General features: G+C 39.0%; 1 protein-coding gene across 6 annotated transcripts in view; it reads left to right on the top strand.

Moving 5' to 3' along the window:
- The window catches only part of LOC140495864 (BCL-6 corepressor-like protein 1), a 262,058-nt gene extending 243,964 nt beyond the window's left edge, over positions 1–18,094 (top strand). For all 6 annotated transcript variants that reach the window (XM_072595068.1, XM_072595065.1, XM_072595063.1 and 3 more), the window contains 2 exons: positions 6,128–6,275; positions 11,301–18,094. In XM_072595068.1, the coding sequence (XP_072451169.1) occupies positions 6,128–6,275; positions 11,301–11,595 (443 nt within the window). In that variant the 3' untranslated portion in view covers positions 11,596–18,094. The remainder of the gene's footprint in view (positions 1–6,127; positions 6,276–11,300) is intronic.
- The last annotated feature ends 4,562 nt before the right edge of the window (positions 18,095–22,656 follow it).

The raw sequence follows: 22,656 nt of genomic DNA, 5'->3' as shown, positions 1-22,656 counted from the left end.
CCCTATAGGAAGTAGCAATGTTGTTGTGCTATTTCGACCATTGCATCAGCATGGGTGGATCAGAACAGATTGTTGATGATCGTCACTCCCAGGAACTTGAAGCCATTTCTTGGTCTTTTCCCAATTCTGGTGCCAGTGCTTCATGAACTGGAACCCACTTATCCCATACCAGTCTTTGAGCCAAGCATTCATCTCTATAATCTGACTTGACCTATGCTGATTTGCACACGTCTTGGGTAATAATGCAGAGATTGTAATTTTTTGAGGTTTTGCTTCATAATTTGTTGCTTAGCTTCTCAGAGTGATAATAAAGAACCTCCTTGTTTATCCTGCCAATGTCCCTTGTGCCTATGAAGACCACAACACTATCTGACCCCTCTCATTGACCATCTCCACTTCAGCACCATTAGTACAGACAGGTGCGTGCTCTCCACTCTGTTTCCTGAAGTCAACAATCTCTCCATCAACATCCTTCATTTGTTGATGTTGATGGAGAGATTGTTGTCTTTACACCAAATCCCCACATGTACTCAGTCTCCTTCCTGTATTCTGTCTTGTCATTGTTTGAGGTCAGCCCTACGATCATGATGCCGTCAGCAAACTTTTAAATGGAATTGGGGTGGAATTTGGTCTCACAGTCGTGAGTGTATAAGGAAATTCTTTGTATTCCTTATAAATTCAAATCTTGTATGTTGGTTAACTTTTACTCTCTATCCCTTCCTGCCATTGTCTATTTCTTGTATCAATGCATTTCTCTTTGATATTTATTCCACTCTTTGATTTGTTCTCAACTTTGATCCCATGCCTCACTGTTTATTTTAATAGTCTCTAATTGCTTTGTTATGTGTTCTGCAAGAACACCAACTGCAGCACTGTTCAAGTGGGAACCGTCCCATCGGTCTTTTCCCAATTCTGAACCCACTTCTCCTATACCAGTCTTTGAGCCAAGCATGCATCTCTATAATTTGGCTTGCCCTATGCTAATTTGCATGTCTTAGGTAATAATGCAAAGATTATGATCTTTGAGGTTTTGCTTCTTAATTTTTTTGCTAGCTCCTCATATGGACAATAAAGAACCTCCTTCTTTATCCTGCCAATGTCCTTTGTGTTTACATAGACCACAACACTGTACCTTACTCCTCTCATTGCACATTCTTCTCCAGTTCTGAGAAGATTTCCCGAACCCTGGCACTGGGCAGGCAATACAGTTTTCTGGACTCTTATTCTTTGATGCAGAGAATAGTGTAAATTTCCTCACAGTACTGTCCCCTACTACCACTACATTCTTCTTCCTCTGTCTCTTGAAGGGCTTCCTGTACCATGTTACCATGATTAAGGAATAATACAGTACAGGCTCTTCAGTCCACCAAGACTGCAACTACATGTGATGCCTTCATAAACTAAAAACCTTTTGCCTGTATGCTGCTTGTATTCCTGCTTGTTCATAAATCTGTGAAGATGCCTTTAAAGACATTGCTGGTGTACTTGTCTTCACCATCTCCTCTGGCAGTGCACTTAGCATCCTCTGTGTTTAAATAAAAACCTACTTCTCACACCTCCTTTAAATTTATCCCCACTTACCTTAAATCTATGTCCCCTAGTAATTGACATTTCTACCCTGGGAAGAAGACTCGTGATAATCCATTCTATCCAAGCTTCTCAAACTTCTGTAAACACCTATCAGGTCACCTCTCGTCTTTCGACATTCAAGTGAAAACAGACTAAGTTTGTCCAATGTCTCTCATAGCTAATACCCTCCATACCAGACAGCATCCTGCTAAAATATTACTCCACCTCTCCAACACTTTCAACATCCATCTGGTAGTCTGGCGACAGAACTGTACAAAATATTTCAAATGTTGCCTACCTAAAGGTTTATACAGCTGCAATGTGACTTGTCAATCTTTATACTCTGCCATATGCCTTCTTGACCACCTTATTCACTTATGTTGCCATTTTCAGTGAACTGTGGACCTGTACACCTAGATCTCTCTGTGTGTTGATGCTACTGAGGGTTCTACCATTTACTGTAAACTTTGTTCCTGCATTAGATTTTACATTTGTCCAGATTAAACTCCACTTGCCATTTCACCTCTCCATCCTATCTATATCCTGTTGTATCTTTTGGCAATCCTCTTTACTATCTGCAGCTGTCCCAATCTTTGTGTTGTCTGCAAAATTACTAATCAGGCCACCTATACTCTCCTCCAAATCATTTATATATGTTACAAAAACAGGGGTCCCAGCACTGATCTCTGCAGTACACCACTGGTCACAGATCTCCAGTCTGAAAAACACCTTCCACCATTACTATCTGCCTTTTATGATCAAGCCAATTCTGTATCCAACTTAACAGCTCACCACAGATCCCCTGCTCTTCATCTTTTCCATCAGCTTCCCATGACGGACCTTGTCAAAGACCTTGTTAAAGTCCATATACCTACTGCCCTGTCCTCATCAATCATCTTTGTCACTTCCTCAAAATGTTTGTAACATGACCTTTCCCATGCAAAACCATGCTGTCTATTGCTAATATTTCCATACTTTTCCAAATGTGATAGACAAATTTGTCAGCCCATTGTCCGTGAAGCCCTGACTCTCATCCAATTGAAAGAACTCAAAATGTGTTAGACGGCTGCAAAGTACGAAGGTCTTCCACTCCCACTTTGAGTTCCTTTACCTGCCTCACTCGCAATCCCACTTCCGTTGATGGACACTGACCAAATCAGATGAACCAACCCCAAGAAGTGTGATTGTAAGGTAACTTACCACACCTGTTGTATTGCAGTGTCTGTAATTCAGCCTCCTGTTGATAAACTGAGCTGAAACTGGTCAAACTTTAAACTGATTGCCATTGATGTGTTTAGTCTGGAGCAAAGTGACATCCAGGAACACTTACATTCTACAACTGTGACATGTCACTGTCCTGCCATACTTAACTGTGTTTTAATCAATTTTAAATTATATTAATCACTTATCTATATTACTTTTTGTATAATTTAGTAGCTTTACAATGAGGACCAATTCCAATCAGCTACAGTGAATCTGTTTCTATCTCTGACTGCTTATTGTTAAGTCCTCAACTCATGGCATCTTTTAGCTAATGCTGACTGCTTGACCTAGGTCCTCATACCTGCATCTATTCCAGTATCATGACGGATACAATGCTAACATTTCCTCACTCTGCACTCTCTCCCCAAAAAGAAGAAATTATGAGTGTCACCTCAGATGTGCTTTGCTTTCCCCATTTACTGAGAATGCCTACCCTGACTGTAGAGATTCCAGGCATGGAGAAAACCATTGGCGTTTTCATCTCTAAGTTCTACTGACATCTTTGCATGACTTACATGTGTGGGGCTCATTGTGTCATTGTGCTGGTTATATACTCTGCTGTTGAATTCATGAGACAAAGTTGTGTCCCTGAATGGAACATTTAGAGCTTTGATTCCATTGTTCAAGTACTGGCTCCGTGGTTCTCAAAGGTACATATTGCTAATGAAGTGAAACATTAAAAGGTGTCCTGTGAGAAAGACCACATGTCCTTGTAATGAGGAAGGATTCTACACTGTTTTTGCTTCAGACAACTGTGCAGACTCTTAATGGGAAATGACATTAGATCACATGAAACTTGAGAACAGTATAAGTGCATATATATTTACAGGAATGTATGAGAATGGCTGCACTTTTACAAAGAACTGACAATTGTGGTGCACATAAGATTCTGTTAATCCAGTCTCTCCATCAGGTTAGAACTGATATTGGTCTTCAACATCAGCTGGACCAAACTTTCCTCGAATATGGTGAAGATTCAGTGGTCAGGGAGTCCTCTGCCAATCAGAGTCCTCTCCTTCCTCTTGTGCACAAGCATGCCCTGCTTTGAGAGCACAAGAATGTTGAGATTGATGGGAATCGTTGCATAATCATGCATAATCCTGCCAGGTGGTGAGACCACCCCAATGAGTAAGAAGCACACTGCAAAGGCAATGTTAGATTGTCAGCATAAGATGGGTGGAACCCTTTAGTGCACATCATGTGTTGGTGAGGTGGGTATGTCTGTGTGATGTGACTGTATTTGAATTTTAAGTTAGAAACAGTTGGACTTTTGTCAGTTTTAAAAAGGTCAGAAAATCTTTTGAAATAGTGACTCAAATGTATTATTTCCACAAAAGCATTGAACTGCATTCAAATGCCGGCAGTATACCCATGGTGTTAATGGATCAGATATTTACACTGCTGATTTTAGAAACTAAACCGGGAGTACTAATTCATTTTTTGACTATAATTCAGAGGGGAAAACAGATTTTAGTTTTCTAAGCAGGAGAATCCAGCTTTAGGTCAGGGAGCTTCCATGGGAGAGTTTGTGTCAAAGTCTTTGAGTTAGTTGAACTAAGGAAGTTTAGACAATCAGAGTTGTGAATGGTTAAAGCCAGCAGACTCAAGAAGTCATAAAACTGTCTCAGCATTCCAAGGAAAAGAAATTGTAAACAATCAATTAATTAAACCAGTTTAAAAAATTGAGATAGGAGTGATATTTCTCTGGAATTGAGTACCTAAACAAATAGTGTTGGGAAATAGATTGAAACTTTGTTTTGCTTCATGTGTTAAGATCTTTATAACTGTATTAGATATATAGTATTTTTTAAATTTTGCATAATAGACTTATGATCTGATGTTAAAGAACATCTGCAGTCCTGGGTAGCAATGTTTCAGTGACTTATCCACCACATTAACCAACTGCAAAAAATCAGCACACCATCTATCAAGTCAGTGTTGTAGCTGTACTGGAACAGTTTGGCTAGGAATATGGGACGTTCTGGCATACAGAAAATTGCCTGAATGTTGCAGTATTGAGTGCCTCCAACTATTTCTTCATGTCAATTGGAGTGAACCAAATTGTGTGAAGACTGGCATCCACGGTGTTGGGGACCTCTAGGAAGCTGAGATAGATCATCCACTTGGCACATCTGGCTGAAGGCTGTCGCGAATACTTCAGTCTTATCTTTTGTGGTCTCTTCCCTCATTGAGATTGGAGATATTTGTGGATCCTCCTCCCCAGTGAGTTTTTTCGTTGTCTTCCACCATTCACCACCACCTTTTGCAAGACTGCAGAGCTTGGATCTAATCCCTTCGTTTGTGGGATCAATTTGCTCTGTCTGTCACTTGCTAATAATGTTGTTTGAACACTTCTATCAAACTCATTAATTTTTCTAAAATGAACAACTCTAGCTTCATCAAGAAAATCTCCTAACTGAACTCCTTCATCCCTGGAATCATTCTCAAAATCTACCACACATTTTCTAAAGTGTTCACATTCTACCAAAGGTGCCCAGAATTGAACACATTTCCAGTTGAGGCGAAACAATTACTTCATAAAGCTAATCATAACCTTGTTGCATTTGTACTATTCTCATCTATTTATAAAACCCAGATTCTCATATTTCTTTTCAATAACCTTTTCAATCTAAACTGCCACATTCAGTGATTTGCACACACACACACACACACACCCCAAGTTATTTATGTTAGCAGTAATAATAATTTTTTGTGCTTTGTTAAATTACAACCTAAATCCTTTGCTACAATTTCTTTGTCATTTTGCCAATATCCAGGTAATTAATACATATTAGAATTACTCCTGTGAAACTTGACTCAACAACTCTTCTTGCACTACTGACAGTAATGTTGTCACAGCTCACCTTAGTTTTGTATATCAGCATAATTAATGTAGTTAGAAACGGGGGGCCCAAGTACTCAACCCTGAGCAACTCTTCTTAACATTAGTTCGCATTTTGACCTTAACTTTCTAACACCAATGCTTTCCTTCTTTTTTAGTGAACTTCCTATACAATTCCATTGCTTCAATAAGGATTTCAGTAGCTCTAACATTACTAAAGAAGTAATGTTATCTTTTGAAAATGATTCTGAAAAACTGCTTTTAATATAATAAACTATGTCATGAGAGAATGACCTAAAAGTGATGATCCTAAATTGCTTTCTAAATATCATTCATTCATTAACTCAGGAAATACTGTTTGGCTATTCAAGTAATCATAGAGTTTTGTTAATTACTTGTAAGGCTGCCTGTGTATAATTGTCTTGACCTAATCATTTTATTTGAACTTTTCAGAGCAGGACAAGGAAACTTCTTGTAACATTTTGGCAAACCCTCCTGGCCTTGATGAAGAGGAAGATGAAGATATCAATTATTTTACATTTGAGTTTTCAGACAGACCTCTTCTTACATGTTACAATATACAAGCTTGCCTTTCTCATGGGTAAGACCGGAAGTCTAATCCAACATAGTTTAAAATATAATGGTGGGAATTTAATCCATTGACAAATTTGGTGTTCTTGAATTAAAACATTGATCTTTCGTCATTGGGATAGTTAAGAAAGAGTGGAAAAGTCTTCTTAGGTTAAGGATTTGTTGGAGATATACATTCTGGGATAGGTAAGCACCAGATTTCCACGTACTCCTACTGACCCACAAGGAGATCTTAGAAGTTGAAATAAAAAGTTACCACCTTGAAGCCAGGATCCAGCCATTACAGGCCCTATATAAAAAGAAGAAGCAGCATTAAGCCATTTGTCCCTTCGAGTCTGCTTTGCCACTAGCATGATAATGGCTGGCAATTTAACTGAGTACCTTTATTCCCACTTTCACCCCATACTCTTTCATTTCAGCCCCTAAGAATTATATCTAACTCACTCTTGTAAACATTCAATGTTTTGACCTCAGCCACTCTGGCAGAGAATTCCACAGGTTCACCACTGTCTGGATGAAGAAATATTTCCTCATCTCAGTCCTAAATGGCCTACCAAATACCCTGGTTTAGGACTCTCTAATTATCAGGAGCATTCTGCATTTATCCTGTCCAGTCCTATTGTAACTTCATAGGCTTCTATGAGATCCTCCCTAATTATTCTAAACTGCAGTGGATATAGCCTAATTGATCCAGTCTCTTGTCATGCATCAGACCTGCCATCCCAAGGAATCAGACAGTTAAACCTTTTATTACATTTCCTCCATTGCCAGAACTATCTAACATCCTGCTTACACTATTCCTGCTAGGTGTAAGGAGGTGGGGCATGGGAGATAAAACTTACCTTCTTATTTTGTAGATTCATACAGTCTTTTGTTTATTTTATAACATAGAACAGTACAGCACAGTACAGGTCCTTCGGCCCTCTATGTTGTGCCGACCTTTTATCCTCCTCTAAGATCAGACTACCCTACATACCCTTCATTGTACTATCTTCCGTGCGCCTATCCAAGAGTTGCTTAAATGTCCCTAATGTAACTGACTCTACTACCACTGCTGGCAGTAAATTCCACACATTCAGCACTCTCTATGTAAAGAACCTACCTCTGACATCCTATCCTAAACCTTCCTCCAGTCACCTTAAAGTTATGTCCCCTCATAATAGCCATTTCTGCCCTTGGAAAAGGTCTCTGACTATCCACTCTATCTATGCCTCTCATCATCTTTTACACCATTATTAAGTCACCTCTCATCTTTCTTCACTCCAGTGAGAAAAGCCCTAGCACCCTCAACCTTTCTTCATAAGACATGCCCTCCTGTCCATGCAGCATCCTAGTAAATCTCCTCTACACCCTCTGTAAAGCTTCCACATCCTTCTGATAATGGGGCGACCAGAACTGAACACAATATTCCAAGTGTGGTCTAACCAGGACTTTATAGAGCTGCAGTATAATCTCACAGTTCTTAAATGCAATCCCCCTGCTAATGAAAGCCAACACACCATACGCCTTCTTAATAACCCTATCAACCTGGGTGGAAATTTTGAGGGACCTATGGACGTGGACCCCAAGTACCTTTGTACCTCTACGCTGCCAAGAATCCTGCCTTTAACCCGTAATATGCATTCAATTTCGACCTTCCAAAATGAATCACTTCACACTTTTCCACTGCTACTTATCAGCCCGGCTCTGCATTCTGTCAACCTCCAGTTGCAACCTACGACAGCCCTCCATACTATCCACAACCCCAACAACCTTCATGTCATCAGCAAACTTACTAACCCACTTCTTCATCAAGTAATTTCTAAAAATCACAAAGAGCAGAGGTCCCAGAACAGATCCCTGCGGAACGCCACTGGTCACCAAGCTCCAGTCTGAATACTTTCCATCAACCACCACCCTCTGTCTTCTAAGGGCCAGCCAGTTCTGTACCTGACAGACAGGTTTCCTTGTATCCCATGCCTCCTTACTTTCTGAATGAACCTACCATGAAGAACCTTATCAAACGCCGTGCTAAAATCCATATACTCCAGGTCTACTGCTCTACCTTCATCAATGTGTTTTGTCACATTCTCAAAGAGTTCAGTTAAAAATCACACAACACCAGGTTATAGTCGACAGGTTTATTTGGAAGCACTAGCTTTCAGAGCACTGCTCCTTCAGATGGTTCAACAACCACCTGATGAAGGAATAAGGCTGCAAAAGCTGCTGCTTTCAAATAAATCTGTTGGACTATAACCTGGTATGTGATGGTTAACTTTGTACACTCCAATCCAACACCAGCACCTCCAAATTCAGCAATTCAGTAAGGCTTGTGAGGCATGACCTGCCCCTCACAAAGCCATGCTGACTATCTCTAATCAAGCTATGCTTTTCCAAATAATCATAAATCCTGTCTCTTAGAATCCTCTCCAATAATTTGCCCACCACCAACATAAGACTGACTGATCTGTAATTCCCTGGATTATCCCTATTCCCTTTTTTTGAACAAGGGAATAACCTTTGTCACCCTCTAATCACCTGGTAGTACTCCATTGGACAGTGAGGGTGCCAAGATCATCGCCAAAGGTGCAGTAATCTCTTCTCTCATTTCCCGTAGTAATCTTGGATATATTCTGTCTAGCCCAGGAGACTTACCTATCCTCATATTTTTCAAAATGTCTAGCACATCCTCCTTCTTAGCAACAATCTGTTTGAGTGTACCAGCCAGTTTCAAGCTGTACTCACAAACGAAAAGGTCCCTCTCACTAGTGAATGCAGAAACTAAGTATTCATTAAGGTTTTCCCCACCTCCTCTGACTCCAGGCATAAGTTCCCTCCGCTATCTCTGATCAGCCCTATCCTCATCCTTTGGCCATCCTCTTGTCCCTTACAAGTGTAGAATGCGTTGGGGTTTTCCTTAATCCTACCTGCCAAGGCTTTTTCATGCCCACTTCTAGATTTTTAGATTCCCTACAGTATGGAAACAGGTTCTTCGGCCCAACCAGTCCACACCGACCCCCGAAGAGTAACCCACCCAGACCCATTTCCCTCTGACTAATGCACCTAATAGTATGGGCAATTTACCATGGCAAATTCACCTGACCTACACATCTTTGGACTGTGGGAAGAAACCGGAGCACCCGGAGGAAACCCACGCAGACACGGGGAGAATGTGCAAACTCCATACAGTCACCCTAGGCTGGAATTGAACCTGGATCCCTGGTGCTGTGAGGCAGCAGTGCTAACCACTGAGCCACCGTGTGGCCCCTAAGTCCATTCTACAGTTCCTTTCTGGCTACCTTGTAACTCTCTCGAGCCCTGTCTGATCCTTGCTTCCTCAATCTTAAGTAAGCTTCCTTCTTCCTCTTGACTAGATGTTTCACCCAAGGTTCCTTCCCCCTACCATCCCTTCATTGCCTCAGTGGGAAAAACCTATCTAGTACTCAATGCAAGTCTCTAACCAACCTCTGTTGTGCTTCTTCTGTTGCGCATTTTCTTGAGAATATCTGCTCCCAATTTATGCTCCATAGTTCCTACCTAATAACATTGTAATTCTCCCTCCCCCAGTTAAATATTTTCCCATACCATCTGCTCCTATCCCTCTCCATGAGTATTGTAAAGGTCAAGGAGTTGTGATCACTACGACCGAAATGCTCTTTCACCGAAAGATCTGACATCTGACCTGGTTCATTGTCAAGCACCAAATCCAATATGGCCTCCTCTCTAGTTAGTCTATCTACATATTGAGCCAGAAATCCTTTCTGGATACACCTGACAAAATCAGCTTCATCCAAACTATTTGGACTAAGGAGATTTGAATCCATATTAGGGAAGTGGAAGTCACCCATGACAACAACCCTGTTACTTCTACACCTCTCCAAAATCTGCCTCCCAATCTGCTCCTCCATGTCTCGGTTGCTGTTGGGGTGGTGTATAGAAAATCCCAATAAAGTGACTGATCCTTTCCTGTTTTTGACTTCACCTATTAACTCAGTAGGCAAACTTTCCTTGACAACCTCTCTTTCAGCAGCTGTTATACTATCCCTAATTAGCAATGGCACTCCCCCACCTATTTAACCCCCTCCATATTCCTTTTGAAACATCCAAACCCCAGAACATCCAACAACCATTCTTGCCCCAGTGATATCCAAGTCTCTAATGACCACAACACCATAGCTGCAAGTACTAATCCATGTTCTAAGTTCATCACCTTTATTCCTGACACTTCTTGTGTTAATTTTGATCAAGACTAAATTTAAGTGGCAGTACTTTTCATTGGTTGATATTTCTCTGACTGCAGTTTCTGAATAGGAGTAATATGGTTATCAGAATAAAACCACTGAATGTTGTATTGGCTGTTTGACAAAAATGATCACTTTGTGAATTCAGAAACAGACTTTATTTGATTACCTGTAATTACATGGGTTTAAAAATTGAACTGTTGTACTTCAGGAACATATCAAAACATTGCATAATTCTAGATTATGATTTACCATTCATTACTTTAATCAATTAAATCGCAAAGGATAACTAAAGGGGACTTATGAGGAGTTGATATAGTGGTATCACTGGATTGTTAGTCCAGCGACCCAGATAACGTTCTGGTGACCCAGGTTCAAATCCCCATACAGCAAATAGTGGAATTTGAATTCAGTAAAATCTGGAATTAAGAATCTAATGACTACTATAAAACCATTGCCAATTGTCTGGGAAAACCTATCTGATTCACTAATGTCCTATAGGGAAGGAGATCTGCCATCCTCACCTGGTCTGGTCTATATGTGATACCAAATCCACACAATGTGGTTGACTCTTAACTGCCCTCTGGGCAATTAGGGATGGAACATAAATGCTGCCTAGCCAAGAATGAATAAAAAAAACTTACAAAAAATTAGCTTTCTTGTTGTTTCACAAGATAAATGAAAGATAAATTGTTCATGGATAATTTTGTATGAATTCTATGGTATGGTACCTGTAGAGTTTTGGACTATTTGTTATGGTTATCCTGCATAGTTGTAAATTCTACTTTATTTGGTATTTCTTTCTGTTTGTGCAGCCCTTGCAATTGGCTTGTATTAGCCGAAGTTCTTCGAAGACTGAAAATGTCAGTCAGGATTTTCCAATCCCGCTTCCCTCACTTTGAAATAGCTACCATTACAGAGGTAGAATTTTACAAACAGGTGTCCACAAGCCAGGTACATTTCCAACTTGGGAACCTTCAGTTCTGCTCCCTCGATGGCAGGATGTCTCTGGAACTGGTACGGTGTGTACCTGAGTTGTTGGACCTCCTTGGTTCTACGGTGGAACTATTAACTGAAGACTGTGAGAAAGTTATTACATTCACAAGGTGAACCAAAATCATGACTGATCGACAAACTATTCCCACGTTGAATAATAGGGAATGAATTGATTGGGTACTAGCAGGTGTGTATACTAAGCCAGCCAGTACTTCTGTTGTTTCAAATCAGGCATGGACCAGCCACCCAAACAGAACAGAAAAATAATAGGTCAGTTCTGACCTTAGTGCAACAAAATAAGGATTGCTGGGATGTTTAAAGGAAGTGTTAAAAATACTTTAACTAGGTTCATTAAAATATTTTCTACCCAACTAATTATGTTGAGTGCACCTAAGTTTGTGATCCACTAACCATGAAAAACAATTAGTAATGGATTAAGTGATTCTTGTGAAATAATCAATATTTATTCCTGTTCCCAAATTTTGGTTATCATTTTTCCTTTAATCGCTTTTTACGCAAGGTATATAACTTCCTTTCCTTTCTACCCAATTCACTCGCTATCATACACAACACTAGTCTCCTTTGAGAGCACAGGTTGGTGGTCTATTCACAGTCATTTAAGAACTGCATTCTCAGACAGCTGCAAGAAGATAGCAAGAAAGTCTGATGAAGAGTTTTCCTGGTTTCTCCCACTCTTCTTCATGGATTCTTGAGCTAAATGATAGCACTGCATATTATGAATCTGAAGCAGTCATTCAACAGAGTATAGATTAAACTTGCATCCAAACATTATAACACAATATGCTCTTCTGTGTTAAAGAAACACAGCTGTGCGTGTGCAACTTTTTGTTTGAAAAATTAATTTGTATCTGACTTAGATACTAACAGAACAAAATGGTATTAATTTTGAATGAATTGGGTAACATGTTTCAAGATCAAGAAACAGGAATTAATCAGAATTATATCACCTGAAAGATCTAAGACATAAGTATCAAAGTCAAAACTCTTCAGTGTAGTAACTGAATACACATTCATTCCTATGTTTGGCATTTCACACTGACAGAGGATATTTTAATAAACTTGTTCACAAAGTAAACAGTTTATCTCAAGCAGTATCTAGAAATTGGATCCAGAATGTGTACCGTTTAATTAGCGATTCCAACGTTTCTGTTATATTTATATATTTTTTTGGTGCTTATATTTTCATGATCAAAATTTATTTTCCAGTTTAAAGCCAATCTAATTAGGTTGGTAAAATGAAAATTGAATACTGGTATGTATGATGTTAGTTGAAGTAAAAGCTAAATGGAGATCTTATTGGATACAAATTTGAGCCCACATTACACATTTATACTACTCTCTGTGATGATGCACTTTACTTTGAATACTTGTTGAGTTGCACTTATCACTGACTTGCTGTACTGCTGGAGAAACATAAATTTAATTCAACGCCACACCAAGATACAAACCTAATAGCGTGCAAGACATGAAAGTACTTACATTGAGGAAAATCATACAGACAAGAGATCTATAGTTCAGATTCTAAACTACTAATGTTGATCTTCACTCTTTCAACTATATTGCAAAGACAGCCTAGGGTTACACATTCGATTTTTGCCATATAATTTAAGATTTTGAGCCAGAATCTAATAAAGATTTATTTTTGAAGCAGTCCATCCACCAAACCTCCTGTATTTAAATTGTGCACCAGAAAAGAATAATCTCAATCCAGAGGGAGTCATTTGGAGGTACTCCTATTATTTTCAATTTAATATGAAGCAGTTGGGACATGCAAGTCTTCAGAAATGGCATTTTAACTCATGTCAGATGTTTGAAATGTGATAACCTGCCTGGGCTTCATGACAAATATTGGGTAACTCACAGTAAAACCAGATTTAAAGAATTCTCTCTCTGACCGCTGGACTCTTCTGACTCTATGCTCCCTAAATCAAATTTAAATGAGCATGCTTTTGTTCACTCATGCTGGATGTGAAGTGTTCCTTTGCTAGGCACAGTGCGTTCAATAAGTGTAATGAGATTGTAAATACTGGGCATTCATTTTGTCCAACTTTTTAAATGCTCAGAAGTTCCATTTGCAGTTCTGTGCCATTATTACCTCAGCTCTGTTACATGTTTGACAATGGTGTAGCACATTTGTTGAAAAAGATATCAACTGTGTAGCATAATGCATGATTTTGCAGTTTGCTGTTAGTAGAGCCTTATCTAAAAATATTTAGCCTTGCACTACTGCGAAATACAGCTATTTTTTAAGATTCTGTGCAAGTGAAGATACACCATGCAGACAGGGAACGTGTTCTGAGATGCAACAGTTCCTCAATAGGTATATGATCAAGTAATATAACTCCTTGCCTCCTTATATCACTTGTAAGGTATAATCTTATTTAATCTCATCCTTTTGTAGAAGCTGAATGTTTGTAGCATACAGTTTATACTAATCCTGAAGGTGGTGTTGTGGGTTATATTCAGTGACTTATTATCTATAGTGGCCCTCAATTAATATTATGCAATAACCCAACTCAACCTACAATCAGGTACCACAGCCTGAATCTTGGGTGAAAGTAGCATGAGTGTTTCTGTCCTACGTTAAATCATGTGTGAAGTTTTTCCTTAAACATTAAACCACTGAATTGCTGAGTCACAAATGAATAGCTTCCATACCAAGGACAGCACTCTCCCAAAACCCCCCGGAGTTAATGACATGATCACATGCCACACTAACTGTTGCATCTCAGAACATGTGCCCTGTCAGACATTGGCATATGACAAATACTAAGAGGATGAAGCCAAGATCTCCATGACACAATGAGGTCTCCATTGTACTTGGAAGAGTACAACCCCAGTAAACTTCTCTAAACCCAGCTCTCTGAGCACCATTCATGAATTAGAAGAGTAAGTACCATATTCCTAACCAGGGACACGTTACTACAACCATTACCACATTTGACCCTCACATGACCCATCATAGTGCAGTATTGGCCAAGAACTCCCAATTGCCCCACTTCCTACACCACCTTTGGAACATTCAACCTTTAAAAGCCTTTACCAAATGAGCACTGTTGATATTCCGTTTGCCGTAGATCTCTCCCTCAACTGTGTAGAATTGTTTCATGTGCAAATGCTTGTTTTCTTAATAAAGATCCACAAAATCCCCTCACCCAGCATCTTGAACGTTCATCGGCTTTATATGCCTAATCTACATTGGAGCTGTAAAGGAGGAGACCTGCTTCCCCCTTAAGGATAATTCTGGTCTCTCTCAATCACCCAGCCCTCTCCACCCGAAATAAGCAGTGCCTTGCCCTACAACCCACTCTATTGCCTCTTTGTGTTCTATTTTTCTATCTCTGTAACAGCTTTCTCCTCGCTTTCTCATCTCCTCTCTCCTCTTTTTTTCTACATTCTCTCAGCATTTTATTTCTCTAACCCATACTTCTCCCTCCCTCCTGTCTGCCAACCTACCCCTCGTTACCTTCCCTATCCTGGGTTCAATTATTTCTTCATCTTTACTCTAACCCTTTGACCCTGATGGAAAGGCAGTTGACTAATGAGGGAATTCCAATGGGAGCGAGGACAATGGTGGAATACACATCGGCTACCCTATGCCTTTGAATTCTATGAACAGCAAGAAGATGGAAGAGGGTTTTCCTGCCAATTAAGGACCTCTTACCACTGCTACTGGTATTTTACTAATCAAACTCTCTGGGCTCGGATATGTGGAGCCTCCTGATCAGACACTCTGTAGCTCAAAGAGGGGGAGTCTAGTAGTAGCCACCACCCAAGTGGTGCTTTTGGGACTAAAGAGCTTCTAGCCTTATGATGGGATCCCCAGCAGCAGCTCATTTGCTGCCTGATTGTCATAGACTCTAGTCCCACACTAAAACCATCACTGCTAAACAATTTCAGCCTCTTGTGCGTGCTGCTATGTCTTAACAAACTGCTGCTGGGATGGTATATAGAAATGTTCCCAGTGCGAAGTACTGAATGCATCATTAATTTTTTTGTCTGTAGGTGGTGCTATAATAATTACAGTGTATAATTCATCATGTACATTCATCCTCAACTAATGCTATGCAGGAGCCCAACGTCATTAGCAGTAAATTGTTTGTTTCTTTGCCTGAAACTTCGATGAAAATAGCTAATGTGTTTTATTCCTCAACTCAGTGGTGCCATTTATCCATCTCTTACTAAATCCTACTTTCAGTTAGATCTGGACTTGATATGAGTATTTGTTATAAATAATCATTTATTTAAGAGAATATTTGCGCTTTTATTTTGAGAACTATGTAACTGAGTTAATCCATAAGCTTGAGAATATATATAAGCACAAAAAGAAACACATTGCTGATTTTCTCCCAATCACTAAGTAAAGGAAGAAAGTCCTGTTGTTGGAGAAAAAAATAGTTTAGTCTTTAATTCGCAGTTTTCTTGTAAATTATATGATGCGAAAAATGCCTATACTTGGCTTTATTCAGCTGAGAATATTTTTCCTCTTTGGTGTTGGAGTTCAGCTGCAGTAATTCTGAATGGTTCACTGTTTTCTACTATACAGTCAGAAAATCAAAAGATGTAAGATTAGCACACAATATTCAATCCTCAGCTCTAACAGCCAGAAAAGTTGATCTGGGGTAAGCAATCTTTAAGTATTGCCCAGCTTGTTAAGTTTCAACCAATAGTGAAAATAATTTAAACAACAGCCTGGTTCATTAGTAATAATTTTACTCATAACTTGGATGATATGTCACATCTGATTCTTAGACGTGACCACATAATCTAAACTGACCTGTGCAGTACTAAGGAGGTGTTGCTTTGTTGTAGGCATTTCAATTGTGTTAAACTGGGCTGCATTTGCCTTTTGAATTTGTTATAGGAAATATCATTAAACTATTTGGCAAAAAGTAGGTGTATTGGCAATATTGATTTAAGATGTTTGGTCAGGGATTTCTTTTAACTAAATTCTCGTTAAAACATTAAGTAAAATAAGTGACAAACAATTTTCAGTACAAAATGTAAACAATTTGTTCATGTCAGAAAATGTTTTAATCAGCAAAGAAACTTAAAAAGAAACATACAGTATTGTCAGTACATAATTAATGTAAATTACTTTGCAGAATAGTTGAGATATATCAATAGCTACTTCCTTATCATATCTTCTCCAGTCCGTACTCTGCTGTTTATGTATTTAATTTGGCCATCTATGCGTGATGCAGGAAGCTGAAAATACTCAGTGCATTATCACACCAAACAAATAAAGAGATTATATGTGGCACACCAAGACTGCTGTATAACAAAATTCACATTTCTAGACTCCATTGGGTTTAGACCTAAATTTGAAATTCAGTTATCAAGACAGCTTTTCAGAATTAAATCAGTTCACCAAAATCAGCAGGGTCTTGTAAATTATTAAATAAATAAAATAAAATTAGAAAACAAATACATTAGACATTACAATAGAGCAACCACAATGGTGCCTTTCTCAATCTGTTAGAAACTGCTCATTTAATCACAGTTGTTAAATAAAAATGTTGCAAGGCTCAGTCCGCCTGCCAATCAGCATCGAAAAGAGATAATACTAGGTTAATTTTTCAGGGATGAAGGATCACATCTAATTTTTTTTTTACCTTTTAAACAGGTCCCTTCTCCAGTTTTGATCAAGTTGTAGAATTCCAGCATTTTGTGTTTGTTTATCTTTGGCAAATTCCTATTTATTTCCACTGTGAGCAATCAGTTGAACATTTTAAATAAAGAGGATTACTGCTCCCTACTACCTGTGCTGATATAAATTCATTCTAAATCTACCCATTGATCCAGTTTTTTTTGTAATTTGACCACGTGTTGTGTTACCTGGGTGCTCAAGGTCTGCTGTAATCTCAGTTTATATCCCAGCATTCCTTCAAAGTAATGGCATTTCTATTCAGAAAAACAATTAACTCAACCATGTGGAGATCAAATTCTGCTAGTTAACTGGGCAAATTTTATGGCAAAATCTCCAGTGAGGTAGCTGAATTTTGGTGCTGCAACTCTGCAAAGAATCTGTTGCAATGTATAGATAGAAGTATTTACCTGTTGAAAACTGCTGCAGTTATCTAAAATAAACTTCTGACAAACCAGATAAGGCTACACCTTCATGTACAAATCCTTCTGAAAGTTTATAAGATTGTTCTATGTATATTTGTACAGTGTTTGATATTGCTAAAATGGAGTTGGAACCCTGTTGGTTAACTCTTAGTTTATACAAAGACGTCTACATTGTTTTGCTGGAAAGTAAACCAGTCATTGATGGGTTTTTTGAATTCTTCATGTTTATACATTTGTTGTTTATATACACCAGAGTTTTTTTTTCTGTTGAAAAAGTAAATTATTTAGTTGACAGCATATTTCATTTTGAAGATTTAACAAATGTATTGTGTTGGTAATATAAGCAATGAGAAACTTAGGTGAAAGTCTGTAGATTGGACTTTTCAGATCTATTTGTAAGGAGCACATAGAGAGAAGGCCTTGCTGTTTTGTTTACAATAAGTTGGAATCTGGAATGAGTCAAACATCCATTTATACAGCTATCTGAAGTCAACTCCCATTAAACTTATTTGGATTCTTACCTTTTTGATTCCGAGTTCATTTACTATAATTTATTAACTTCTACATCTTCTGTTTGAGAAAATGTTTGCTAAAATCATGTGCTCTGTATATTCCTCAGTAATAAGGTTCTTGAAATGTTAAGATCAAGGGCTTTCATAAACCATATTCATTTAGTATATGGTAATTGCAGTGGTACACTTGCTTGCACCTACATCAGGCGTCAATAACTCAGAACCCTAATGAGTGACGATTCCAAACACAACCCACAGGTTGAATGAAAGTTAAATTCAAGTTTTTATTATGACTGGTTGCTTTTTATACTTTTCTTTTTTATCCCTTCCAAATGTCTTTTTGGCATGTCTCCACATCACATGCTACAACTTAAAAACACAACTCCATCGCAAAGGAAATTAATAAACCTTTATTATTATTCACTTCACAAATAAAGCTAATACTAACATAATCCATCTCCATTGATCTTTAATGGGTGAGTGTAAAGTAATGTCTGATCTAAACCCCTGCTCTTATTTGTTAGGTTTGATTAAAATTGACCATGCTGCATTTGTTATTCCAGAAAGCCAGCTGGCAAAGGAATGAAGTGAAACCTTATATTTTTAGAATTGGACACTAAGATACACTTCTAATTCAACAAAGACTTTGTAATCTATATCTATTTATCTGGACTCAAATGAACTAACACTTAACATCCACTGCCTGTATACTATTATGTACAACATACATGTAACACTAACTTGCTCATGAACAAGTTCCATTGCCATTGAGAGAACAAGATGAGTCAATTATTGTAGATTTAGAGACGTAAAGTTGTAGAGACGCAGACAGCAGAAAGATCCTTCAGTCCAACTCATCTGTGCTGAACAGATATCCTAAATTAATCTAATTCCATTTGTGAGTATTTGGCCCATAGCCCTGTCAACCCTTCCTGTTCATATTGCCATCTAGATGCTTTTCGAAATGTAATTGTACCAGCCTCCACAACATCCTCTGGCAACTCGATCCGTACACGAACCAGCCTCTGTAAAAATTGTCCCTTTTTAGTGGTCCTTTTAACTCTTTCCCCATCTTAAACTTATGCCCTCTAATTTTGGACTTCCTTGCACTAGGGAAAAGACTGTTCATCCAATCCATGCCCCTCATGATTTCATAAACCTCTAAGATCACCCTTCATCCTTCAAAGGTCGAGGGAAAATAGCCTCAGCCTATTCATCCTCTCCCCATAAGCTCAAACCCTCTAATCCTGGCAAAGTCCTTCTAAATCTTTTCTGAACCCTATCAAATTTTGCAACATCTTTATACGATAGCAGTATTCCAAAACAGCATTCACCTTTCACCGTTGCCTATGAAATAAGTCAAGTTGATCTTATGGAAAAGCACAAACCGTACATTGAAGAACTCTGGTAAGCTGTCATTGAAATGAGAATAGAAATTGCACTAAATCTACATTACTAAATTAAAAATCACACAACACCAGGTTATAGTCCAACATTTCGCTGCTCGTTGGATGCTGCCTGAACTGCTGTGCTCTTCCAGCACCACTAATCCAGTATTTGGTTTCCAGCATCTGCAGTTATTGTTTTTACCTCGTTGATTTTAACCCTACTGCGAATCCTCTTGCAAGGATGCCTGCCTTGAAGAAGTTTTCCTCCTCTCTCTACAAGAATTTCAGGGAGTCCCTCTCCCACTGCAACCACTCTATGCTACTCTCTCCCCACCCCCACCTCCTCTAGCTTATCTCTCCACGCTTGAGGCTCACTGCCTTTATTCCTGATGAACGGCTTTTGCCCGAAACGTCGATTTCGCTGCTCGTTGGATGCTGCCTGAACTGCTATGCTCTTCCAGCACCACTAATCCAGTATATAGTCCAACAGGTTTAATATGTAAATCACAAAACATTTTTTATAAAAAAGTTACATTCTCAGGTTAACTGTAACAATTGGCGTCAGCCCAGATAAGATGTTGAAGGTGTTTGCACCCTGTGTTCTGTTGTCGGTGTCATAATGTTTAGACTGATTCTAATCTTTAAAAGAATGAGTTAACAGAGTCTTACATGGATTCATGCAGTTTTTGATAGCTAAGTCCGGTACCCATACTGAGGGCCTGAACCGGGACCTTGGGTTCATGTCACACTACAGGTGACCACCATTGCACTATACGCACAGACACACCTATACACAGACACTCACACACACTCCTACACACACACTCACACATGCACCCTCTCACAGACTTCGACCCCTTTACACTCACACGTGCACACTCACATATACACTCTCACAGACACACTCATACGTGCATCCTCTCACAGACTTAGACCACTTTACACACACACATATACAATCTCACTCACAATCACAACTCCCCCACCCAGATACACCCACGCACATGCACACATACACATATACGTTTGTGGGGTGAATTTGTACTTGCAGAGTTAAATTGGACTTTGCTCAAAAACTGCATGAATCCATGTACGACTCTGTTAACTCACATTTTTAGATTAGAATCAGTCTAAACATTATGGCACAGACAACAGAACACGGGGCTAACACCTTCAACATCTTATCTGAGCTGACACCAATTGTTACAGTTAATCTGGGAATGTTTTTTAAAAGGTTTGTGATTTACATATGAAAGAAGTGAAATTATCATGGTCATTCTAACAGATGAGAGACTCAAACAATCAAGGTTTTTTTCAATATATAATTTCAGTTACACCACACTGTAAACTTTTGCTATAAATTCTGTGCTTACAGTTGTGTCCTCCACAACCACCTGATAAAGGAGCAGCGCTCCGAAAGCTAGTGCTTCCAATTAAATCTGTTAGACTATAACCTGGTGTTGTATGATTTTTAACTTTGTACACCCCAGTCCAACACCAGCATCTCCAAAGCATGACTACGTTACTAAGGATACCTTTTGAAGCCAAACATGTAAAAGAGCAAAAGAAAGCCTGAGTAGTGAGAATCGAATTTGGAAACACAGTAATATAGAAAAGCTTTATAATTTACTACATGAAAGATACAACTGCCTTGCTGACCTGGTATCTGTTAACACTTAAGGGCTAAAGGACTGATTTGATGAGACCTGGTAGTCTAAAAATATAAATGAATCAAAGTATATAGTTTTAAGAGGCTTACTTTATTAACACGAGTGAATAAAAAGCAACGGTTTGGGATAGCCACTTAACAACACTTCAGAAGGATACAAGTAGAAGGTGTAATGTCAAGCATGCAGGAGAAGCAGCAAAAATGAACAAGTCTAAAAATACAACAAATTAACGGTCATATAGAAGCACCAGTGGGAGAAGCATTAATATTAGGCCCTTGAGGGTCATAATCTCCTGATTACTGCCCAAGCCAAGTGGAAATTGGCTTAGGGATAAGGCAGTGTGGGGAGTAAACATGTGGCTAAGTGAGTGGTGTGGGAAAGAGGGGTTCCATTTCATGGGGCATTGGCATCAATTTTGTAAAAGGGGGATCTGTACCAATGGGACAGTCTCCACTGAACTGATCTGGAACCAGTCTTCTCGTGAAAAGGATAAATGAAATAACCACCAAGACTTTAAGCTAGTGAGTCGTGGGAAGGGAAAGGGAAAATGACAGGAAATATGATGTTAAATAAAAAGGTAAGCAGCAGATTAGCATGTGTGCAGGAGGGTTTAAGTTCAAGGCAGACTATAAAAGAAATAGAAAGAAAGGATAACTCAGGAGATTTTATTAGAGTTGTTGGAAATCATGAGGATAAGAAAGCCAGCAGAAGGGCACTTTGCTCATAGCATATGAAACAAGATTGATGAGTTAATGGCACAAATCATTACAAATGAATATGATTTAGTGGCCCTTACAGAGACATGGTGACAGAATGGTCATGACTGAGAGTTAAATATCCAGGGATATCAGACTATTCAGAAGGACAAACAGGAAGGTAAGGCAGGTGGTGTAGCTCTGATATTCAAGGGCAACAACAGGGTGGTGCTGAGAGATGATATAGATTCTATGCAGAATAAAGTGGATACAAATTTGGATGGAAATTAGAAATTCTAAGAAGAAATTGTCACTGATAGGCTTTTCACTAGGCCATCAACTAATAACATTGTATTGGGGTGGGCAATAAACAAAGAAATGACTAAATGCCTGTAAAAATGGTACAGCTATTATCATGGGGATTTTAATCTACATGTAGATGACTGAACCAGCTCAGTCAGGGTAAATTTGAGGAGGAGTTCATTGAGCGTATCTGCAATAGTTTTTGTGAACAGTATGGAATGGAACCGACAAGGGAGCAAACAATCCTCGATCTGGTCCTGGGTAATGAGGCAGGAATAATTAATGACCTCATAGTTAGGAATCCTTTTACAATGAGCGATCATAGTATGTCAGAGAGTCATAGAGATGTACAGCATGGAAACAGACCCTTCGGTCCAACCTGTCCATGCCAACCAGATATCCCAACCCAATCCAGACCCACCTGCCAGCACCCAGCCCATATCCCTCCAAACCCTTCCTATTCATATACCCATTCAAATGCCTCTTAAATGATGCAATTGTACCAGCCTCCACC

Source organism: Chiloscyllium punctatum, chromosome 25 (assembly GCF_047496795.1).
Source record: "Chiloscyllium punctatum isolate Juve2018m chromosome 25, sChiPun1.3, whole genome shotgun sequence".
In the NCBI taxonomy this organism is placed as follows: Eukaryota; Metazoa; Chordata; class Chondrichthyes; order Orectolobiformes; family Hemiscylliidae; genus Chiloscyllium; species Chiloscyllium punctatum.
The sequence above is the reverse complement of the archived record's forward strand: the minus strand, read 5'-3'. Positions and strand labels throughout refer to the sequence as shown.